At 36.1% G+C, this 24,453-nt stretch overlaps 1 protein-coding gene and 1 long non-coding RNA gene across 6 annotated transcripts; both read left to right on the forward strand.

The window, feature by feature from the left end:
• The first annotated feature begins 955 nt into the window (after nt 1-955).
• On the forward strand, nt 956-9,513 carry LOC124184282 (GRB2-associated-binding protein 2). Of its 3 annotated transcripts, XM_046573821.1 has the most exons (8): nt 956-1,275; nt 2,577-2,705; nt 2,829-3,015; nt 3,243-3,527; nt 4,080-4,805; nt 4,997-5,136; nt 5,218-5,437; nt 6,306-9,513. In XM_046573821.1, coding segments are annotated over exons 1-8 (1,770 nt in total). In that variant the 5' UTR covers nt 956-1,194; the 3' UTR covers nt 6,308-9,513. The 3 variants fall into 3 exon arrangements, with proteins under 3 accessions (XP_046429777.1, XP_046429774.1, XP_046429775.1); XM_046573818.1 differs by lacking the exon at nt 6,306-9,513 and having other exon boundaries at nt 5,218-5,726; XM_046573819.1 differs by lacking the exon at nt 6,306-9,513 and having other exon boundaries at nt 4,083-4,805; nt 5,218-5,726.
• A 1,137-nt stretch (nt 9,514-10,650) lies between these two features.
• LOC124184286 lies at nt 10,651-15,668 on the forward strand. Of its 3 annotated transcripts, none has more exons than XR_006871151.1 (5): nt 10,651-10,665; nt 10,891-10,926; nt 13,890-14,135; nt 15,015-15,071; nt 15,363-15,668. It is a non-coding gene; the product is annotated as an uncharacterized LOC124184286 (long non-coding RNA). The 3 variants fall into 3 exon arrangements; XR_006871150.1 differs by lacking the exon at nt 10,651-10,665 and adding an exon at nt 12,420-12,505 and having other exon boundaries at nt 10,912-10,926; XR_006871152.1 differs by lacking the exons at nt 10,651-10,665; nt 10,891-10,926 and adding an exon at nt 12,661-12,675.
• Nucleotides 15,669-24,453: the final 8,785 nt, after the last annotated feature.

The following is a 24,453-nucleotide window of genomic DNA, read 5'->3' on the forward strand; positions in this document are numbered from 1 at the left end:
TCATGCGATATCTTACCTCTTGCTGGTTTATTGCTCTTCTTCTATCGCTTTGATCTAGTAAGGGTTTTAGTTTCAGTCTGCATTCTGTATCTATGTATATTCGGTCATCGAAAATTTCGTACATGATCCATTATATTTTGGTGCATATCTGGGTAACTAAACCCCCGAAGAAAGGGGCGTGTCGTAGGAGTTCTAGACACACCATGGGTGTATTCCGAAATATACTCGCAGTACTGCAAGTACTGGCAACTGAACGCTGTTGATCACGTGATCAAAGCACTGAGAGCACCTTACCTCGAAAGCACCAGTGTTCACAGTAGAAAAATGGCGACGATTTATGACGTCATATATTTCCCTAGGATACTGCGACTGCATACAGTCAGTCTATAACGGAACGAATTTCTCCCCAGTAGGAGCACTGAACAGTGCTCGCAGTGTATATCGGAACGTACCCTTGGTGTTTTCAGTGTGTTGGCAAGTATTGAGCAAAGAGCCAATCCTTTTTGGTCTGGTTTTTCATAGGCAACAAAATGCTGCCGCAGTGTTTTACTGCCTAGTTCGTGGCCAATAGGAATGTCAAGAAAATAGATATTTCACATTCAGCGCATACTAGGTGGCGCTAGTATCAACACATCGACTCATTGCTCATCGAGTTTTAATCATCTTCGAAAGGTAAGATAATTTTCATTAATTAATACAAGGATAATCCTATTCCCGGTTTGTTCGAAAAGTGGGATTGAGCATCCACTGTCTAGTGCATTCCAATGCTAGTTGGTATTTGGTCACCCAGAACTACTGATTGCGTCTAGCTGTGCCATCACGATTAGATCCAGTGTCTAGCTTCTGGAATCGTTGGGGACAGCAGTTGCGACGTCACACTCGTGATTAAAAATCACCCTATGACTTCAATAGCAGATTTTTCAGTCCTCTTTATACCATTGCTTTATACGTACTTTATACTATGTCTTTTAGACGTTCGTGGATCAAACTTCCTGTAGTGACGAACGAAGTGAGATAACCTTATCTTACAAACTAACTCTGGTTGTGTGTCGAGATTACGATGCTCGTTGGTGAGCTACTTGCCTGTGTATCGACCAAAAATAGATAAATGGATCGAATACGTGCGTGTTAGTCGCTCGGTCTTCTCAATGATGTGTCATTAATCGTTACGACTCGTTAAGAAGTGTGCAGGGCATGGATACGCTCAAAACAAGCCAAGAAATCGTCCACGAAGGCTGGCTCATAAAATCGCCACCCTTAAAATTGTGGAAAGCGGTAAGGTTTCCTCTAAAATCTAATCGAAGATGACTCTTACCATTGTTTACGTTAACCAGGGCTTCTATCATCCGACAATTAATCATTCCCATTTAACGCTCGGATAACCCCTGTTTTAATTGAACGGGATTCATACATCGTCAAGCCCCACTCTTGATCGGGACACTTCGAACCGTTTTAAATGGGTTAACATTTTTCCTAACAATATAACCGTCAGTCTAACCTAGGAAGTGAAAGATATCCTTTCCACCTCATACCTGGATACTCGTGAGACCCCAAAAAAATTTGTAGTCTTGTCTTTCCCAATTCAATTCTGATTCAATCTTTTTATTCGCTTGGGTTTTTCCTAATAATCATTGATTGTTTGCTCAACTGTGGAAATTGGCTCAACGCCACCACGGACAGCTAGTTAGGTATCTGTGTGTTGCACATACTTCAGATCTCGGTTTATCCTACTTAAATTTATGATGTATTCCTAATAATCATTGTTCGTTGTCAATTTACTTTAATCTTAGTCGTCTTTGTCATATTTGCTGAGCTACTGTTTCCAGTATTTTTACAGGCAACTATTCCAAATGTAAACTTATTTAGAGCATCTAATCAAAGCCTCAAAGTGATTATACATAATTATCAGTATTCTTTGACATCTCAGTTAGAATACTTAATTTTATTCTTATTTATGAGTAATCTTATTTATGTGTAAGTGGTGCAGAATCACTTGTCATAAGATGTAGATAGCATTGTTGATGAATAATTTGTGCAATTTGGTAGAAGCACATAAAAATAATGTTATTTTAGGCAAATCTCATAATATTTGACTGTTTCCATTCATTCGTATGTAATCTTCCTTATATCTTTTTTGAATTATGATATTTTTCGCTCATAATGAATACATTTCAACTCTTACTTTTCTGATTTATTCACTAGCGTTCAATATCTTAGTTTTCATTGACACACAGCTCTGTGAATTATGCTGCAACGAAAATGAATCTCCTTGAAACTGATTCCAACGTAACTAACTAGTCAGCATCTGTTGCAACCAGGAAAAACCTGTTTCATCAGTACTGTCCAATTATTTGAATTCCAACAGAAAGTAATGTTTCACAAAAGTTATCAATGATAGATCTAGATATTGGACTGTTTTAAATCAATTTGGTGTTATTATGCTACATATGCATCTCATTTTGTCAAGTAATTATTGTTGTCTGCCACACCCAATTTGTTTTTCGTAACAACATTGAAGCAGGAGAACATTCAACAAATTCTTATCGTGTATCGTACCTCGAAACTGATTGCTCTAGAGATGGCGAAAGCGTTGGTTCGCGCTCCGTCACAGCGGAGAATTGCCTGGACAATATTTCTTGGAATATTACACAGACAGACGTTGCAGAAAGCTCAAGGGCCGCATAGATTTGGATCAATGCGAGCAGGTAATTATTTTTATTTCCAAAAATTCTAAAAACGTCATTAAAGTTAGTTTTTGCCAAAAATTACAAGTTATTTGCCATTTAAGAATGAGAATAATCGTTGATTAATCAACTACAAATGTGCAGGTGGATGCTGGCTTGAGATTTGAAAATCGAAAGCAGAAATATCAGTTCATGTTCGACGTGAAGACTCCGAAAAGAACTTACTACCTGGTGGCAGAGAGCGAAGCTGACATGAACAAGTGGGTTGATGCAGTATGCCAGGTTTGCGGTTTGAAAGCTTACACACAGGATGATGAGCCGCACTGTCAAAGTAAGTCTGAAAATAAGTATCTATATCTAAAACTACTTGTCAAATTAACAATTCTGTTACAAATTGTCTGTTTATTAAATATTAATTGAATTTGAAAACGCAGATCTTTGTTTACGAAAGACATTTTTTGGTTCTTTGGTATTTTTGCTGTGTAGACGAATATACTTTTAACACATTCCAGTGACGTAAACTAAAGTTGTCTATGTTTCAATTTTTCTCTTCAACAGTATTTCCATTCGAGCCTCAAGAGTCGCCTCCGATCTCACCAACCAGTACTATATCTGGACCCTACATTCCAATCAGTGAATGCATTTCTGGCCGCTCCTTGAACGACACAAGCTCTCTTAGTTCTGCCCTGGGACAGAATACAGAACAATATTATGATGCCCCAAGAAAGTTGGCTCCCTCTCCACCCAGATCTCCGACTACAACTGATGCAGAAAGTGTATTTACTGACGATGAATGGACTTCTCCAGTTCCTAGTGTTAATTGGGAGACATTTCCTTCGTCTCGTAAGTAAAAACTTGTAATTAAAGCGGCAGTTGACCTTAATTGAACAGCTTTAACTCACGGATATTGCTTTCAAAATTTAAATGTATTTGCAATGATTCGTAAGGAAAGAAGATGCTGTCTCCTTTGAATTAGATTTTGTTTTTAGAACATCAATCCATGTGTTGATTCCTTCGTAAAGGCTCATTTAATTGTTTTGAGCTTTTTAGTAATATGTTACATAACATTGACATCGACTCAACTATGATTGTACAAATTAAATTTATTATCTGATGTGCCTAGAATTTCATCTATGAGAAACTCATTCTTCCGAATGTTTTTGGTTGGAAATTTACTTTATTTATTATTTGCATTCATATTAACTTTTACTGTCATTTTTTGAAATTTCTATTTGGACCACTTTCTTTTTACACCGTTTTTGATCCACCATTTGCCTATTAGAAATTGTCGTCACTTTCTTTTGATAAATTTTTTTTCTCATTCTGATCCATTATGTAAGAATCCCTTGAGGTTGAGGAAAAAATTTTTTACCTCGAACCGAAATTTTTTTTAAGCAGGTGAAGCTAGACCAAGCAACGTATCAGGAGATGCAGAGATTGGATCTTGGAGCGTAATGAAAAGATTTGGAAAGCTTCAGATCGTAGATTCAGTGACACCTCCGGCTGTGGAAAAGATACCAGCACCTCCACGACCTCCAAAACCTCCCCATATGGTGCCAGAGAACTTTGGTCATAATTATTTGAATCTTGATGGTGCGGCGGAAAGTTCCAAGCCCACGACTCCTGCCACTCCCGCTCCATCTACTCCGGCTACAGCAATTGTGACCGATGAAACTTACGACTTTCCTCGATCCCATCAGCCAGGATCGAATGCGGATCCAAACACAAATACCGCGGGTCGACCAGGCAGGCATTGCTATTCCAATGCTGCGCCTACAAACTCCGATGGGCACGTTTTTCGATACGATTTTCACGAAGACGAACCATCTAGCCCACGTTCCGAATCATCAACAACGGCAACGTACTCAAACTTGCCTAGTCCTCTAACTAGAGACTCATCGAGCGTTGTACCATCCCTAATGCCTCCACCACCTCCAGTTGTTTACAGAGACTTGAAGCCAGGTAGAAGAACTAGTGATTCGACCTCAATTATTAGCAATGAACCATCACCTGGTCCTGTTCTATCAGTACCGGAATCAAGTTCAACCGAGCACTCACCAGCTGAGCCACCAAGTATTAACAGGAAACTCAAGCCATCTCTCACTAAACCACCTATCGATGGTAAGTTTGTGGGAATCCATTCAAATTTACTTATGAGTCGGGGAGCGTTATTTGGAATCTACATATGTGTAAGTTACCATAATTTATAACCCATGTGATACAGGCACACCAGAATTCGAATATTCTTCTGTTTTTTGAATAACAGTTTGAAATCAAACTAGTAAATAATATTTTTCTATTTCTTATTCCAGGACCATTACAATTAGCATCGCCACCTGGTAAAGGCAGAATACGTGCGGCACCCAGTCCGACACCGCCAACTCACTCTCAGTCGATTCGACGTCAGTCGACGTCTGATGAGGATAACAATACGTGCGATGACAAAGAAGAGGTAAATATCGGTTGGTTGTAATTACGAATTATTCATTAAATTGATATGTGTTTTGACATGGTTGTCTATTTACTTTTCCAGATATATTACTTTCAAGATCAGAATACATTTATACCTGCCTCGCATCGTTCTTTCGAAGTTCTGCAATACTTGGACTTGGATCTGCAAGGAAGTTTTGTATCGTCCCCTTTGCCACCTGCCCAGTCACCCCCGAGTACAACAGTCTATAAGACTGTAGATTTTCTTAAAACTGAGGCCTTCAATCGAACCAGACAATTAGTAGAAGAAGAGAGAGCGCAATGTACAGCTGAACTTACGTAACTCAATGTGCTTAATGTGGCGTGTCATGATTTGATTTTAAATAGGATATAAGACACTCTCTATCCTGGAAAATCATAGAAATCGAAAAGTGGAATACAAAGAAATGCATGTTGCGCCGATTTCTTTGATAACGATAAACGGGTGATACTGTAATTGAATTAGAAAGGAATAATTTGAGTCGTAGGACGGGATGGTATAACCTTTATAATAGTGACCTTAATTTCATAGCACAATTTATACATAGACTGTGTGTGTGTGTATATATATATATATATATATATATATATATATATATATATATATATATATATATATATATATATATATATGAGGTGCGTATTTTTTTATTTTTCATTCTTGTTAGGTGTAATACATATCGTATTCTTTGCTCCGTGTACTCTAATTGGCTGATAAATTAACCAACATTACTTACAACTCACTTCTGACTGCGAAGGCAGCAATTTTAATGTTGTTGTTTGAGTTTATGTCATATTTAGTAGTATCTCATTGAGAAAGCCACAGAGTCTAAAGAGATGGTCACTCTGTCACCATACATGTATAGCAATTTAACAGTCGTACTTTATAAACATGCTTACGTTTATCGATGCAATAAATTATCGCAATGAAAGCCAATTATTAAAAAGGGACAAATGAAGTCTAGCCCATCTCAAAAAATTGAATTTATGCAGTTGACTAATTTCAATCTGATTCGGTTTTTTGTTTATTACATTAGTATTATTGACGGAAAAATCTTAGTACGCGTTTCGACGTGTTAATGATCTCAGAAGACCTTAAAGGGCTGTATATTTATCTTTAATTATGTTTCTTTTTTCTGTTTTTTATTTCAGAAAAGATAACTGTGAAATGAGTTGCTTGACTATAAATCCTCATCGATGGAAACCGTTCGAAACAGTAACAATTCAAATTCACCAACTGATATTCGTTGCATTGCACCTTATTCGCGTATTTAGACTCCCAAGATTTCTTGAATTGCGTGTAGAAAAATGATAAGTATTGACAACTTTTTTTTTTATCTATGGATGAAAAGGAACTGACGGTGTGGGAAATGGTAGTTGTCAGTATATAATATTGATTAAAACTAATTAACAGAGACGTAAAATTGACAGCTAGATAAATCGTAGGGCATTGCTGGATCTAATGAGTCGTTACACCTGAGAATATAATTCGATAAAATTGAATAATTTAGAATATCGTATGCCGATGCAACATTCCGACAATTTTGAAAATTGCTGGAGAAAGTTATTGTGTGGGATAGCAAAGTATAACGTGATAAAAAACGTCAAACTTACTGATCAATCCTACAATGATATGCGTAAATATCGAAAGCGCAAGCTAATGTGGAATCGCGAGCAGTTGGCACAGAATTCAACGATTTCTTTAGGACTTATAATTTTATTTTTTGTCGAATTTACAATCTCAGGGACTTAGAATGAGTAAAGCCGCTATTTTTCACATTTTTAATAATTCTAATTCGACGAAATCACTGTTTGGGATTCAGGAACTTCTACAAAATTCTCCCATATTTTTGTCTGAGAAAATACTAAAGCCAATAGTTATGCGAAAGACGTCTTCAGCGTATATCCAGAATACTTGAAATTGCTTCTCCAATACTTTAGACTAAATTTTTTTCAAACTTAATCACGATTCATCAAAATTTTGACGGAACTCTTAATGTGTTATTCTTATAGCAGAATCACTTTGTTGCACATTTGTTTAATGTTTTTGAGAGATGCGTCTCCAACGCATGTTGGTATTAGTGGTATTTAGTATGTGCTGATATTTGATTCAGAGGTAAAAGTTATCGGAGTTTGATAGCAATATTTTAGTAAACCAAAAATATAATGATAAACTTAATAATAATTTCAATCGTGATAGAAAAAAGTGTCTTCGATAAAAATCTGCATTATTTTGTATCACCTTTAAGAGTTTTTATTTTCAACTACGATTAAATTACGTGTAATTTGCAGAGATGAAAAGTCAGAAAAATTCACTATATTCTAAAAAGTATCAGTTTCAATATTATAATATTATCATAAAGACTTTCTTTTTTTACAATAATTGCCAGGATAACTTTGATAACATTATCATTTCATAATGATGAATACAAAAGTTAGTACTCCGTATAAGAAAGTCTCAACGATGTGCAACTCTTTATCTTTAAAATTTGCAACGAATTTTGAAACAAACGCGCTGTCGAGTTTCATAAAATTCTTGCGTTTGATAAAATATATTGCTTCTAGCTAATATATAATTATAATAATAGACAAATATATTATAATATATGAACGTGCCTATACTTTAATGTTTAATATCTATCGTTAATCTGTGCTAGGTATACATATACAATATACATATATACTTACACATAAATATGCTAAATATTTTACATAATCGTGTAGGTAGGAGGTTAAATTTTCTTTCTCGTTTCTTGTGTTTATTTCAAAACTGTGTCACAAACTTATTCAGGACAAATTTTTAGACAAGTCAGATATTCTCTGATTGCTGGTAACAGCTCTTTACACATTATATACTGATATATACGCCCGTAAATATATACTGTACAAAATAGCAATTTCTGTCAAATATGTGAGTGCTGATAGGTCAAATAATAGTAATATTATAATTGGCGGATTTAAATATTAGAGACACTGCATGCCATATACATATTATATAACTATACATATATGTACTACATACATACATAAGTATGTACATAAATAACTATACATATACACATATATTTTTATTTTTATAAAATATCAATATTTTAATGTTTTTTAGTTCTATTTTTAAGGGATAGAGTTTTCTTGTTGACGTATCACTAAAGCAGTGGTCACAGTCAATTAATTAAGCACAATTAATGCAATTTTTATTCACTTTTATTAACATTGTAATTTTTCGAGGTTCACTAGGCAACAATAATTTTTTTAACCGAAAGGCCTAATAATCAGATACCAAATTATACGAATGAATTTAACTATCCCGGAACAGATCATCCATTATTACGAATCATTTTAGTTGTAAGCCCTTTTATTTGTTTATCTTGTATCCTTTTGCATTTTGAAATTTGACTATTGATGTTTTGGACCTTCACTTAAATTATTTGTAAATTATTGCGGTCTGATAATTGAGGTCTTATTTCTTATCATCCCGCAACTTATAATAGATACTATACCGACATAATTGTTTCAATGCATGTCATACGAATGGACAAGGTAAACAAAGCATTCGGCATTGTCCCAACATGACTCATATCTTTGTAAAAAGTTTTCAGTTTCTTCGTTTTCCGAATATAGCAATTATATCTTTCAGTTGTCAAACTTAAAATATGTATTCATGTGAACTCCTAATCATTCAGTTGGAAACAAAAAGAGTTTTACACAGAATGCCTGTTTAGTAAAATCTTTTGAATGTAATATGAATTTTTGTGGGCTTTTTGGTTCGAGTCATTGTCAGATTTCGCATGAAAATAGCATCACTTTTTGCTGATTGTCAATATTTTTCATAACTGTTTTCTTATTGTGTTGAAATTTTTACAATTTGAAAAAAGATCAGCCCTGAATGTATTCATTGAAAATGAAATTGATAAAACTTGTTGGTATTATGTACTGATATCAACTGCAAGTTTTGTAAAGTAAAATATTGAAACTCGAAAATTATTGATTGAGAAAAATATATTTTGGTGACATCAAAGTGAATACTAAATCCTATGTCATAGAATTGAAAATAATATTGAAGCGTGTAGAACAGGGGGCAAAAGTGTTGATTATTAGGACGTAATGCAATATGTAAAAAAGATGCAGCAAATTGTAACACAGACCAATATTATTACAAAGTTTGAAGCGGAGCTTCAAATTTATAGGGAGTATACAACCGAGAAATTGTACAATTTTATAGGTATATAATTGAAACCCACCAATATTAATTTCTAGTACATATATAAAAATAATAACACCAAACACGCACAATATGTTTAGAAAAACATATCGGCAATGTTATAATACAAATATAAATAATAAATACATGTCGAAATAGCTCAGTTTTGAATATCGATTTACCGTTTCCTGTTTTGTTCAATAATATCCCAGGGATCGAAGCAGTTATGAAAACTTCACCTTTAATGTTGAAAACTTACAGTTATTTCATGCATGTTTAATCTATATTTTTTCATTGTTCTTAGAATGTTAGTAGACGATGTTTGAATGCAGATTTCGTGTTGAATCAAAAATATGTGTATACAAGCACTGTGCGTAATGTGTTACTTTCTGCGCTGAATAGTATAGAAACGTACCCTATTTCCAATTCTGTATTGTTTACATTTACTCTTTATTAGACAACTATAATAACTTTTTATTAGTTTCAAGGATCGTCGAGGATATCGTGTAGTATCTTAGTTTTTTCCACCTGAAAAAACAGTAGTTGCAACTATTTTTCTCTTTTTATTTACCTGTTGTACCTATTACTTTCTGGAATCTACATGTAACTAACTTTAATTATTAATGATTCAGTTGCCTTTATTTATTTTTTTTTACGAACGAAATAATTACAGCCACCTAGGATGAGGCGGTTTGTACATCCATTTTGGGGTGCATCCATGATTAGAAAATATATAAGGAACTTACAAATATCCTATTTTACTGTACACATTTTGCTCGATGAACATTTGTTTTTATCTATCTAGGAACAATAACATGTATACGGGGAAAAGAATATTACCATGGAAATTTCGCATTACTTGATGTTATCTCCTCGTTATTGTTAACTTATCATATTATTGATAGAACAAACTATTAGAAGGAGTAGAAGTTCAATTTGTACAAGTTCAAATGCAAATTTGCTTCTAATTATAAATCTATGTGGTATAACATATCACAGAATGAAAAAAATAGCGGCGTACACACCGGGTATTGGCATTATTAGAGACTAGAAACGAAGAAGTAGCTAACAGCTTTCACGGGTTGATTCAGTTTTGAATTTCGAACGCTTGCCGCGACAATTCAAAGGCAACTTCATCGTGTGTAGATCAAGTTTTCGGCATGCGTAATCGATCCGGTGTGAAGTGCGTCGACTCTGAAGCGATTCGCATTTGTCATTTTATTTCTCTTACGGCGAGCGACCAGCGAAGAACGCATTCTAACATTGTGTCGCGTCGTATAAATTGTATTTTCCGTAGTGCATTGTGAATTGGTGAGTGCTTTCTTGCCAGAGTGACATATTCGGCAATTTAACTTGTCATTGTTGTTCAGACCATACAGCGCATTAATTTCTCGCATATTCCGTCAAAGGTATTTTCCAACACGCGGATAGTTGACGCTGACTGAAGTCAAGTGTAGCGCGTAAATAATAGTCTGCATCCTGCGAATATTAAACTTGTGTTCGATGTATAGTGTAATGTGAGTTATGTGATTGCAGATATGAATTGAATGCCGATTGGTTCTTCGGAAAAATGTAAGTAAATGCCATTAAAAATATTTCATTAATCTTAGATTTTCGTCGCGAAAAAAGTACGTAGTAAGAGGATCATTATGATCTGATGACGAAGGTTGGATCGCGAAATATTTCGAACACTGGTCAGAATTCCGTTCTATAGAATTAGATTCACCTTTCTATGAGAGAAAATGGAATTGAAAAAGGAAAAATTTCTCCTCACGTTAATATTCGTGCCGTCTTTAATTTCATTGTTAGGAAACATCGATCGAAACAATTTTATAAGTCACAATAATTGTCAGGTATTGTCTATCTAATTGTAAACGAAAAACTATATTAGTCGTATTTCTGTTTGTTAAATCTTTGTGGCAATTCGGTATCCCCATGTTACCTCAGATCGTTCAAAGATTGTTCTTGAACGAAATTCTGAAATAACGCGCGTTTTGCGTGCACAGTTGGTTCATTCTCAATCACTGCTCTCAGCAGTAGCAGTTCTTTTTGGCAAACATGCTTTGCATTATCTGTAAGGATGAAGCTAGTAACGTCACTGTAACGATGCATGTTTAGGAAAAATCGCTACTTCACCCTTCAGGAATATCCGAAATTTAGTAAACCAGTACAAACAGAGTATACTATTATTTCGAAAAGCCAACTCCTTGAAAGTCATTCCAAATTGCCCAATGATGACGATTTTTTTACCCTGATGTGTCGTCACGTTACGCTGCTAACTTCAGCCTCATCGTTGTCCACTGTTTTCATGATGGTAAGTAAGGAATTGTTACCGACATGCAGTTACCACTAAAGTTAGCCCCAAGTTCCTGTTTCGAATCAGAGGCTGCTTACAATTAGTGTAGTTAGCTGTTTCAGTTTTACGTAAAACTGCAATGATATTGGGTTTGTCCGACATACCTCAGTTAGCGAAAGATGTTAGCGTTGTTCTTCTATAATTAATATACCGAGTCATGGCATTTTATCGACCATTCTAAGCTCATCGAAAGTTCTCGCGATTCTACCGAAGGCAACACCATTGTTGTTATTGGCTCCATCGATAAAGCAGTAACAGGATTACCAACATTTGTTGTTTACCGCTGTTTTTTGAGCTGTCGAAAAATTTACTCCACAAATGAGTTTTTCAAAATTTTCCACGTGCAATGACTAACGCTATGCAGAAGTATGATTTTCTTGCCAAGCGACATGTGAAATACTGAGCAGAAATTGGATAAGAACAATGTGACTGGATATTGCGGGATAATTGAGTATTGTAGAGAAATAAAGAATATGATTATAAAATTCATAAGTTTTACTTGGTTCTATTCAAGTCTTTATTCTTATTTTGTAATAATTGACTTTTCTACTATATTGTTCATGCAGTTCGAAGTTTAGCGAAAATCTTTCTTACTGACATTTGCATGCTACAAAGTATCGTATCTGACGTCTCTATGTGTAGTAAATGTATGAGAAAAATTGTCGCAATTATGTTGTAAAGAATCAGTGTAATTTCTATTGCATATCAGAAATACGATGTCTCGAAACATTCGGCAGGCTCTACGGTCATCCCAATGAAAAACCTCACGCCGACTTCTATCTTCTGCGGCGAAACGTAATTAATCAATTATCATACTTTTATTGAGATAATGATGCATAATTAACTCTTGACCTACCAAGTTTGTTGATTTCTTCATTAAAAATATAACTATCAGCATAGTATGTACGAGAGGAAAACAAGTTGCAAGCAAAAGAAGCATCGTTCCTTAGACCTATACAATACTGGTAATTAATTTATTTAGAATTTGACGTATATTGTGCCACAGAAACACATTTGCTATCTTTCAAGAACGAAAACTGAGCTACGATCGAATGATTATTCCTTACATATTGCTGCAGATTCGTTCAATGCAACATCATTACGTTCGTCAGTGGAAGTTTAAAGAAAATACGTTGGTATAATTTATTACTATTCTGACGTATCCATATCTATTTTAATATGGTTTGATTAACGCGATGAACGTGAGACGTTAATCAGCTGAGGAAAAATACGCGGAATGTTGCATTCAATGAACGTAATGAAACAATGGATTGCATACGGGGCGTACATATGAAAGCATGATAAAACTTAGGATTGAATAAATGTATGGGGAATTCTATGCGAATCCAACCAACGATTGACCCTCACCATTTTTGATTTTGTTCAACAAATTTCCTGCAATTGTCTCAACTTTGTACAGTACCCTGAATTTTTTTAGAATTATTATTTAACTGATTAATTATTTATAAATATTCAGAGTAAATTTGAAAAGGACCTTTTATAAAATTCTCAAAAACTCTATTTTCTTTTTCAAAGAATTCATGATGAGCCGACTTTTGTCTCTTCTTTTTTAGCACTCTTAATTTTTTGATTCAATATGAATGTGGTTTAAACAGTTAGAAAATTCAGTTCAAATTTTAAAAACTTCAATTTTTCACTTTTAACATTTCTAGACTGGTTTCATCACGAAGTTGATAAAAATAGTTGAATGTGCAAAAAAATAAAAAAAAAATTAAAATCCCATCACAACGGAACCGGTCTAGAAATGTTGTGAGCGAAAGATAGAAGTTTTGAGAATCTTTCCGGAATTTTCAGACCGTTCAAACAATGTTTTAGATGACCAAAAATATTGAAAGTGCTGAAAAAAAATGGCGAAAAACACATCGGCGCATTGTGGGTCCGGTCTTGAAATTTTTGGAATAAAAAATACAGTTTCTGAGAATTTTTTGAGTATCTTAAAAAATATTCCTTTTCAAAATGACTGCAAATATTTGTAAATAATTGAGCAATCGCAGAAAACTTTTTAAACAAAATCAGAAGTGGTTAGGGTCAGACGTTCGACGAGTTCGCATGAAATTCCTCTACGTATAAAAGCAGTTTGAATTACCGCGTAATAAGTTGCTTATCGCATTGCAAATGTGTGGCAAACATAATTTTTTTAAAAATATTTACACTCAAGGTAAGGCGAAGAGGCGTTGCGTTGCACCGACATTCCGATAACGAACAATCTCCTACGCGTAATATTGCACACGTCCTGCAGCAACACCCGTTGATTACAGAGTGAATATAACTGCGTAAATAGATCGTGCCGAGAGCACGGTCTTCAGAAGCTCCGCGAAACCTCTCAGTGATTTTTAACTTTCAAAGTTTACCGAGAACCAGTAAGTAAACGCAAAAATGCCTGGACCCTGTGAAAAGTGCAAAGGTAAGCGGCTCTTTATTTTTTTCATATTTCTTACCCCTCGGTAATGCTCCAAGTTTTATACTTTGAAAACCTTGTAAATTATGAGTTTGAAGTTAGTTATGTTATCGTAACGAAACGTTGGGGAAAAATCATCAGTTTATTCATTTTACAATGATTTTTAAGGAACTAAGATTTGGAAATATGAGTGTGTTTTGTTCTATTACGGTTTCCCGAATTTTAGACAATTCCAATATCGCGAAGTAACGGTTTTTCCGCAGCAAGAATCGTTACGATAACGTTACTAAATTCAATATGATTGTAAATTGTTGAATTACATGTACATTAGCAGTTATTCATGCCGGTTTTGTGGATTACATTTGTCACTTACTTATTTTTTTGCATATTTAATATATTTCTACATATTAGTCCTCGAGTAGTTGTTTTTGAAAAAATTTCATGTAAATCAACTTTTGCGTGGTATACAAATTTTACTATTTCTTTGAAGAATGATTTTTTTTAAATTAGCTAATAATTCAGTTGTCATTTGACGAGTTGATCTGCATCACAGCATAAGACAGTTTGCATTAAAATTTTCACACGAAAATAAAATCGTAACTGAACCGGACTAAATCACTCGAAAATTCTAACCCAAAAAGAAGTTTCCAAGTATATTTTACTTAGCATTAATATTTGAACACGGGTATATCCACCTCAAACAATCCAATCAGGATGGAATGTTTTTTGTCTACTTTAAATAAATCCTTTTACTTAAGAAAAATGCGTCTGATGTTTCTGTAACGTTTTCCAACGGCAATTGATCACATCCACCAATTGAACGCAGTTAATGTATCCGGGAGTATAGGAATCGGTATAAATTATTTCCATCTACGTCTTTTACAGATGTCTGCAGTGACTGCAAATGCGGTACCGATTGCGAATGTTGCGACACCGCACAAGGTAGTACCATAATATACCTAAAGATATACCTATAAATGTGTATTATTAAAAGATAGGCAATTGAAAGACACGGCACGTGATAAGATATTAAAAATCATTGGCGATTATCGGTATCTTACAATTAAATGAGAATTATTGCGTGCAGGCTTGCAATTAGTTTTCACCGTGATAAATTCTCATCATATCGTCGATGATTATAAATAACTACGATTAATATACTACAGACATTCCGATTTTTTTCTACGAATTCTCACGCGTTGCAGGTAATTATCTTGAATTTTCTTATTGCAGATAAGTGCGAGTGTAAGAGCGAGGGACAGTGCACTTGTACGGATTGTAAGTGCGAATGAAAATACTACCCATCTCTTCTGAAAACAGCGTCGAAGCTATGACGTATCAAAATGGTTCGAATCGCCGTGGTTCACTCATCGTTTACGTTCAATCAAGCCCAAGTTATTTTATAATTTTAACCACCACAGCTGTTATCAAATTAATACAGTTACAGTTTGTACTTCGTCAGATTTGATGATACATGGCGTCAGTCGCTGATTTCATAATAACTGCATCAACGCAATAAAACAAAACCTCTGAAAATGATCGCTGTGTTTGGATTTTGTCTGATATGCTAGTTTTACCGAAGTAGTCTTAAGGTTAATTTATTCCTTAATATTGCTGTTCGTCATGTCCCAGACTCAAAGCAGACGAAATATCACAATGTTTCATTATAGTTATACAGATCGTGTGATTTTTTACAAGCTAATTAAAATATGCGAGCCTCTGCGTTGAGCGGACAATAAAAACCAATTAAACGGAGGAATTTGTCACGTCGCTTTGAATTCTACTCCGCTGCGCAAGTTTATTTGCGTACAATGATAACGCTTACATCGGGTTTTCAATTTTAACCCAAAGACCACGCGATTCTAACTGCAAGCTCCGTCGTTCCCAAAGTTTGATTTATAGACAGGACTTGGTTACTCGAAAGAGGCAAAAACGTGTAAAGCTCAGTTTTATGAAATTCGACTCCTCGATAGTTTAAATAATCCGGAATTATGCGCATCGTGTCGCGTTTCCTCCGTTACGAGAGCTCGCATATTCGCATCATATCGTACAACGACAATAGTATATGCACGTATATTATGCTCGGACGATTTATTTTCAGGCGCATGCAGGTACTTTCACGCGTGTCTGTCCGCCCCCGAGGGATGGGCCATAGAGTGAGTAGCTGCGGGCTGGGGGCGAGAGGATTTCGAGTAATTGTACCTTATAGCTCGAGTCGCCAACTAAAAGCAAACCCGGGTCTCCCAGCGCCTGTTAAGAGGCTGGTCCTCTGATACAACGCGCTAGAATGCACCTTATAATTCCATATTCCGACTTCCATTTGCCTCCGAATTTTTTGCGTGCCACATATCTTCAACGAATTTGCCTCTTTCTCGCGTAGCTTTCGATTCAGGTTCACATTTTCAGACCTTCAACGCGGTTACGGTAATCAGATAACTCAAAACTCGGTTTACATGTGAAAACGTGTTAACTTTGAAATCCGCAATATTGAATTTCGTCGTAACGAGATATATCAGATTAAAACGATAAACACGGCTTGCCCAAGATTTTCAAGCTTACATCGATCATCCCTAATTGTTCAGCGTTCCAGATTCCACGATTCTATAATTAAAAAACTCATTTTTATGAATATTTCACTGCCGTGTATAATATCTCAACTTCTACGCTGAGAAAAATTTCATTTGTTACAGTAACGAGAAAAATTCAGTAAAACAGGTATCGTTGAAAAAACTGTTTGAATATTGTTGGAATTACGAAAAACGAGGTGGACGTAACCATTTTGCGCTATTGTCGACCCTTTTTTGATAATTGCAACGCAAAATCAGTTTGTTCGGTTTACTCTACTTTTTTAGGTAAACAAAAGGCTTTAACGTCAATTTATTCTTGCGCGAGCATTAAATTTTCGCAACAGTTACAAGAAAATCTAGCAACAGTGATCGTAATGAAAAAGAATAGTAACGGATACAAGACTTTCCGGTAACAGCTAGAAAACTAATTTTCATTTTGTACCTAAAACTATATTTTTCGATTGTGGTAAAAAATGAAAATAGTCAAGGACCGAGCGGTAACCGGAACTAAAAATTTCTCTCATTGTATGACGCCAGTTTATTTTTATCCAGATTATTTTTCACGACACTGTTTTCAAGGTTCGAAAAATAATCGGGAAAGCTAGTACAGGTATTACTACTGAATTTACGCGTAAAATGTCACATAAAATATTCGTCTCGTATCGCTTGAATGAAACTATTTCAACACCCGCAACGCGATGCGCTCCTCATGTGCATTCGTACAATCCTATTGTGTATAATGTTTTTAACTTTACACTCTGGCTTATGCAATTATTTGAAACTTTCCTCATTGCGAGTTGCGATCACACCTCGGGTGGCAGAGGTCGTCCTGCAGCTCTTCGGGATCCGCGTGTGTTTGTGTTTATGTCGCGTTACCTCCGCCAAAGTACCGTTACAGGTAATTATCTGCGTTAATTAGATCGTAAAATTTCGTATTCACATGGAATTTAGCGAAGGTATAATGGCCGTGACGAAACTATCATGGAGCAACTGTTTTGCATTTTTGTTTAGGATCCATATTTCGATATTTCGACTTCTAGTCGTCGCGAATAGCGAAAGCGCGAATGATTTAACGGAAGATCCTGAAGTCGTACAGGTTTAATTTAATTGAGACGACGTCACCTCAATATCGAAAAAATTCTATAACCCAAGAACCTTCTTCATTAAAAGTATCGATACTTTACTTTCTTTTCATGAAACGCAAACATTCCTTCAGCCTCAAAGCTCTTCGAGTCTTACAGAGATTCCGTACTCCCGGAAACAGATCGGCTGACCAAAACCTTGATGGATAATTATCGTGCGAGTCAAGAAGCAGGCAATTCGCACCTCGTAACGCGTATCGCTGGGTGACGAATAATAGACCGCGTGGTCTATTTGGCCAAAACACGCATGTGCCCTCCAGGTGCCATAAAACCGAACAAACCGCGCGCGGAAGTTAAATTAAATTTCGGATGGAAGGTGTTGAGCTTGACACGGCTATATTTTCGTTTATTACACCCCGCAGTTCCGTGTTTCCGGCATATTAATACGTCGTACGAAAATATCCGAAATAACCTCACGCCCTGTCAGCTTAACGTAGTTCCCCGTATTCTTTTTTCATTTTGTCTAGATAAATAAATCGCCATGTTTTTCCTTCGAATTTTGACGAGCTTTTTTCTCACCTCCGCCATTTCGGGTAGCCAGTTGATCAGCAAACACGCGACACGACGTAACGTTGCCATCGGTATCAATCGGCTCGTCGACCAGACGTTCCACCGCTGGATGATCGAACGATCGGTCATTAAATTTGTACCAAAGTGCATTCGAATCATTATTTGCACGGTTTCTACAGCGGATCTCTCGCTACGATTGAACACAGAGAGAATGATTTAGTTGTTCGTTTACACAGGCTTCGGCAACGAACGCACACACGTTGTTCCACCTCTACCATCTGTTATGGTAAGGGGAAATCGAGGCTGGACAAAGTTGGCCCAACAACGCCATCGCTCACGATCAGTGGGATTCCGGTTGCAGCTTCGATTCGTTGAACCCTTCGCAAGTTTTGAAGTGGTACGCGATTAACTCCATCGAGGGCTGATTGGTTCACATTTTTCGTCTTTACCCGTTTGCGGATTTACTTCAAGAGCTTGATTATTATATCTTTTTCCCTGGTTTTTTGAACAGATATTTTAGCATATGTTCAAACGATGTTAATCAAAGATTGTATAAATTTAAATATGTAACTATCACAGTCTTCACAAATGTTTTATTTCTACTTATTTACTAGAAAATCATAGTAATACTGGTGTAATCATCACGATATCGTGTAAATATTGTTGGATCGATGAGAATATCGTTTGGGTTCAAGTCGCTGTTCAACGTGATTTGTATACTTGTTTACCACAAATCATGAGAATATATTACGAGTGAGTACAAATTTTAAAAACCTTACGAATTTTCTGGTTATATTTTGTACGCAGAAGCATATTTTTCTGTTACAATAAGAAATCAAAGTAAGGATGTTTTTGAAAAAAGTGTCAAAATTTTAGAGAACATTAATTCTATCGCAAAGAATGTTTCACAGGCGTTCTATTTGAAATCGTAACCACAAAAAACTTGACTTAACCAACCATCATCCAAATCTGAATGCTATATTCTACAATCTTGAGTCTCCAGTTTCTTTTTTTTCAAGTTTTTAACGACGTCGTGAAATAGGGGTATAAGAATAGTATAAGTCTGGGTATAAACGACGCGAAAGGAAAAGGTATAATTAATGTGAGTTCATCAAGCGGCGTTCTTCAGACTTTGGCGACGGGGAGCTGAGTTGCTTTACATGTAAATGAAGTCTCATTCTCTTTCTTAAACCCGTATCTACCATATTGTGCGTCACAATATACCTCTATGTAGTTCAACACTTTGCAGCCTTTGCAGAACGATCGTAAAAAAGTTTACCGCTGGAAACGTATATTATTATAAGAATGTTTGAAACGAAGCCAAGGGAGTTGGAAAAAAATATTTAATATTCTCGTCGAGCTTGCGATTTAAGGATGAACGCGGGACCTCGACTTTTGACGACGGATCAATTGTTAAAAAAAAAAAAAAAAAAAAACAGAAATACTCGTTCAAAAAGGTATCTCAGGTAGTGTCATTTGCGCCAATATTATTATTTTTCTATTTAATACGAATAAAACAATATCCCTGACGCGAAATAAATATTTTATCAATTTACACCTAGAACTTTCATCCGGTTCCATTTCGTGCTCTTCTCTGTTCTTCGCTCGTCTCTTCAAAGACAACAAATTCGGAGTTACGAGGTTTTCTCCTCCCGTTCGCGCGTGTTATTCTTCAGAATTAGACCAGATGCAACCGCCGTTCGTCGCCTCATCCCATCTGCACACATCCTATATCTTGGTAATTTTCAACAGGCTCGAAAAGGAAGGAAAGAGAAAGAGTGGCGAACGCAACGCTGTTAACGACACCCTGCGCGGCTTTAAAAAATAATATTTCCATCATTGTTGGCTTTTACGACACGCCGACTGCTCTCGAGTCGTATTGTTACTTTAGTGGGAAAAAACGCAGTACTGGGTGGGTTGAATGGAAACACCCGCTATTCTCCGGCCTCGAATTTGGATCGCATATTACATTCCCCGACATCGTTTCGGACGATTGTTCCAGAGATGACAATTTTCTTGTTGCCGTGCGATTTGTAGAACTGCAAGGTTTTGCAATAAACACGATCGTATAAGTTACACGTGTCCGGAAAAGCCAACGTGGTTCAAGAAAAAAATGTTGAAACGCTCAATTATATACCGCATTACGTAGGAACGTCGGAAAAATCGATCGCAAAATAAAAATTGTTAATTTTGTGAGTAAATGAATTTTTCACAAATCATTTTGGTTAGATTTTAGATAATAATAACGTATTTCTTGCTAAATCACAAGTTTATCATCTGTTAATTACAACGACTCCGTATGTCGGACTTTTTTACCATCTATCGAGTTCGAACAAAGATCTAACTCTGAAGGTTTGCAGATATGTAATTTCTGAATAAAATGAACTATGTTTCGCTGGAATCTGACCATATATATGAATCTTTTGGCAAAAGAAAAATAACAGAACAATGTGAGGTCTCTTTGACTTTGTTTAGTCGACAACAAAGTGCTTGCGGCGGAAAGACAAGTTTTTCAAATCATTTTCCAAATTTTCGGAAACATTTTAATTATATTTAACTTTATCAGCTTGTCTTGGACTTTTCGAATCTTTGACTCGTCATGTTTTTGTTTCGACTAATTCTTGACTCGAATATACATCGTTAACGAATTATGAAAATTGCGGTGCGATCAACTGTTGTTATTACTGCTATTGTTATTAATAACGCCTTGGGAATATTCGACGGTTATTCGCATATTTACACGACGCAAGAATTCTTATTTGCGCATGTAACGTAAAGCAGGGAATTTTTTTTTCACCGCTTTGCAATGAGGGGGGTACACGTGATGCATGCAGCGTGGAATGCAAGCCTCTAATGGCTGAGCTTAAATATGCAACAGCGCCTTGCCCACCAGGCAGCGGGTAACAATAAACTAACACTTAGGCGCACTTAGAAACACAATGCAAAGTCGCACCCTTTGCGCTAACGATCTCACCTATTTTGCACCGTCATGTTAGATCTCACGTTGCTACGTCAAGTATTATCCGCGAAAGTTGGAGGACTTGCAGCTGAACGTGCATTTATGCGCATCTTGCGTGAGATTTGCAAAATTTTTAATCGAACAACGATCATTTTATATTCATGAACGCACATTCCGCGAATTCGGAACATTAATTAATGTGTAGAAAATTTGACGACTCGTTAAACAAAACTTGATTTTTTCCGAATTGACCCAATTTTGATTCAGACTGAATGCCACGAAGAAGTTAAAACACGGAGTTGAAAATTAGAAAATTTTAGGAGAGTTCAGAGAATTTCTTCAGGCATCAGAATCTATGCAATAGTTATTATACTTTGAAAAACGAGTCGTAAACACTTTTTTCACGCGATTATGCTTAGGTATATTAGCATAAATTATATAACACAATGTTTATGAGAAAGTTATCTACGAATATTGAAAAATGATGAATGACAGATTTTTTTTAAATACATGTATCTACAAAGTTTATAAAACAACTCGAAAAGAAGTACTAACGTATAATAAAATATTCTTCGGAACATCCTATAATTCAAAATCTTATTCACAATTTAATAATTTACCGTACAATGTTATCTACGAAGAAAATAAACCCTGACTGGCTAATTTTGTCGAATCAACGATAAGCCGAATGTTAAATTTTGATTATATTCCAAAAATATTTCGTCCTTTCCTTCTACAAAGACATCGCGACTTTTATTCCCGATTATTTCACTACGGCAAACGTTTTCATTCCGAAGAGTTCCCAAGGGTGGTGTACTACGGCGGGGTGATTATACGGTGCAAAGGGTTAACTCACCCCCCCCGCCCCCGCCCCTTTGCTCTCCTCACCCTTGTTACGCCCCTGAATGTTTTAAGATTACCGCCACGGCATGGCCGATGGGAAATCCCCGAAGAGCTGCCGAAAGACGTCGCGTACGTACACATACATATACGAAGCACAGACACATCTTCACTTTTGCACAAAGTTACTCGACTGCGGGTGGGGGTTTTTTTTTTTTTCTTTCATTCTTGCCAGGGGTTTAAGGGGGGAAAGAACGAGTGTCAGTGCCCCGCTGGGCCCAATCGTACGAAATTAATGTCTTTCCATTATTAGCGGAGAAGTTAGTCTACTTAACCACTCGCTCGAGTTTCGCAGTCCTCGGGAGGAAGGAAAGAGGCAGAAAGGCAAGTGACGGGAGAGGGACGGAAGATTATAGAGTTACAACTTCTCGGATATACGACACACATCCGTAACTTTACTTAACGCGAGAAACTTAACCTTCGGGGGAGGAAAACACTTGTCATTTCATCGCGCAACTCGCAGACTGCTGCAGATTTCACGATGAAAGATAATATACGAGAATTATTGCCCTTCTTGACGGTGAAAATATAACGCTTTTATCTTTGGCACGGGAAGACGGAGGAGTCCTCTCGGATTTCGTTAACCTTATTAACACCCTGCTGCCGAAGCGAAGTCGAGACGCATTTTTCTCAATTCACACACTGGAAAGAAGATTCATCCGAGTAAACGATCACGCGACTTGGCGCAACGAAAACTCATATTATGTATATATTTGAGTGTTTCAGAAAAATATAATTCACGATTTCCCATCGTGAACAACCCCTTGAAAAGTTTGTTATGGTTGAAAGAAAGATTCTTTGAAAAGATGAGCGTTCTGCGTTATCTGGAAGATCGCGGTCATTTGATGTTTCAGTTTTGTTTCACACTTTTTTGAATTTGCGAAGAAACGCGTTTTAGCACCTCAATTATTATATATTTCCGGACAGTTATGTTCAACCCAAAGCTCACGATCCATAACACAACGATATAGCATCCGGGAATCTTGTTCTCCTAAATTAAAAGTTCGTATTAAATTATGACTATTTTACGAGATTGAATTAATGATGAAATAGTCGTTGGATACACTTCTCAAACATTAACTGTAAACCTTATATTACAAGCGTGTGCCTTATTTGTGTCTTAAATTGATATTGTGATTGATGTAAGTAAAAAAAAAAGAAAATTTGTTCACGATACTGGATAAATTTGGAAAAAATGTATAAAAGTGAAAAATCAACTGAGCGCGATCTTCCAAATAATGTGAAACGCTCATCTCTTGATCGAACCTTTTTTGTTTCAAACCTAAGCAAACTTTTTAGAGGGTATAATGATGAAAAATGGGAAATTATTTTTTCTGAAACATCCTAAAATACATATTTGATTTCGAATCAACGCGAATTTAATTGATCGTAGTAAATTGTTTATCGTACGTACCTGTCTGCGTGTGGGTATGAAATTTTTTTTCACCCAGTCATTGTTCACTGGTTTTTTCTTTCGAGTTTCCCTCGCGTCCCTTGGCCGGAAATTTGGGGCTGAGATATGGCGCGTAGGTCACAAAACCAGACTCTCGCTCACTTTGGTCCAGTCAGCCGGAATTAACCATCATCGGGTTGCTATCAATCCTTGTTCCTCGGGGATAGATTATCTTCCGGTAATCACGAACCCTCATTAACAGCCAGATAGTGCTATAACAAGCTTGTCAGGCGGTAAAATCATCTGCGCTAACTATCGCGTCGAGTTTTCTCATTTGAAATGTAATTAACGCTGGCGATTTTGTTTTTTCGCAATTTTATACCGCGGATAATCAACTTTTCAACTTTGTGTTGAAAAAATCTAGCGAATACAATGTTTGTTTGACCAAGTTTTGTGCTAAGAAAGATAGGTGCAGCCTCGGACAATTTCCACCCTGAAAAAGTGTGTCGTAAAGAAAAGAGACTTGCGTCAACAACTGCGGATAATTGCCTCTCAAAACAGAGAGAAAGCTGCCGAGTAAACTAAAAGAAAAAAACTTGGAAGATTCGACATTTTTTTCAGGATTTCTGTTGGCAAAATATATTGAACGAGATTTAATTGTGTTCGCAATCCAATCCTTGAAATTTTCTCAATCATTTTGAATAATATTACATGACATTGATTTTGAGAACGTATTGTCTTAATAATTATCAGCATATAAGAAATCACGGAGTAAAAACAACGCAGCTTTTTTTTGTCGAATATCGACGCTTTTCAATATTTCTTTCGCTGATTGAAATTTACTCCAAATAAC

This window comes from Neodiprion fabricii, chromosome 6 (assembly GCF_021155785.1).
Source record: "Neodiprion fabricii isolate iyNeoFabr1 chromosome 6, iyNeoFabr1.1, whole genome shotgun sequence".
In the NCBI taxonomy this organism is placed as follows: Eukaryota; Metazoa; Arthropoda; class Insecta; order Hymenoptera; family Diprionidae; genus Neodiprion; species Neodiprion fabricii.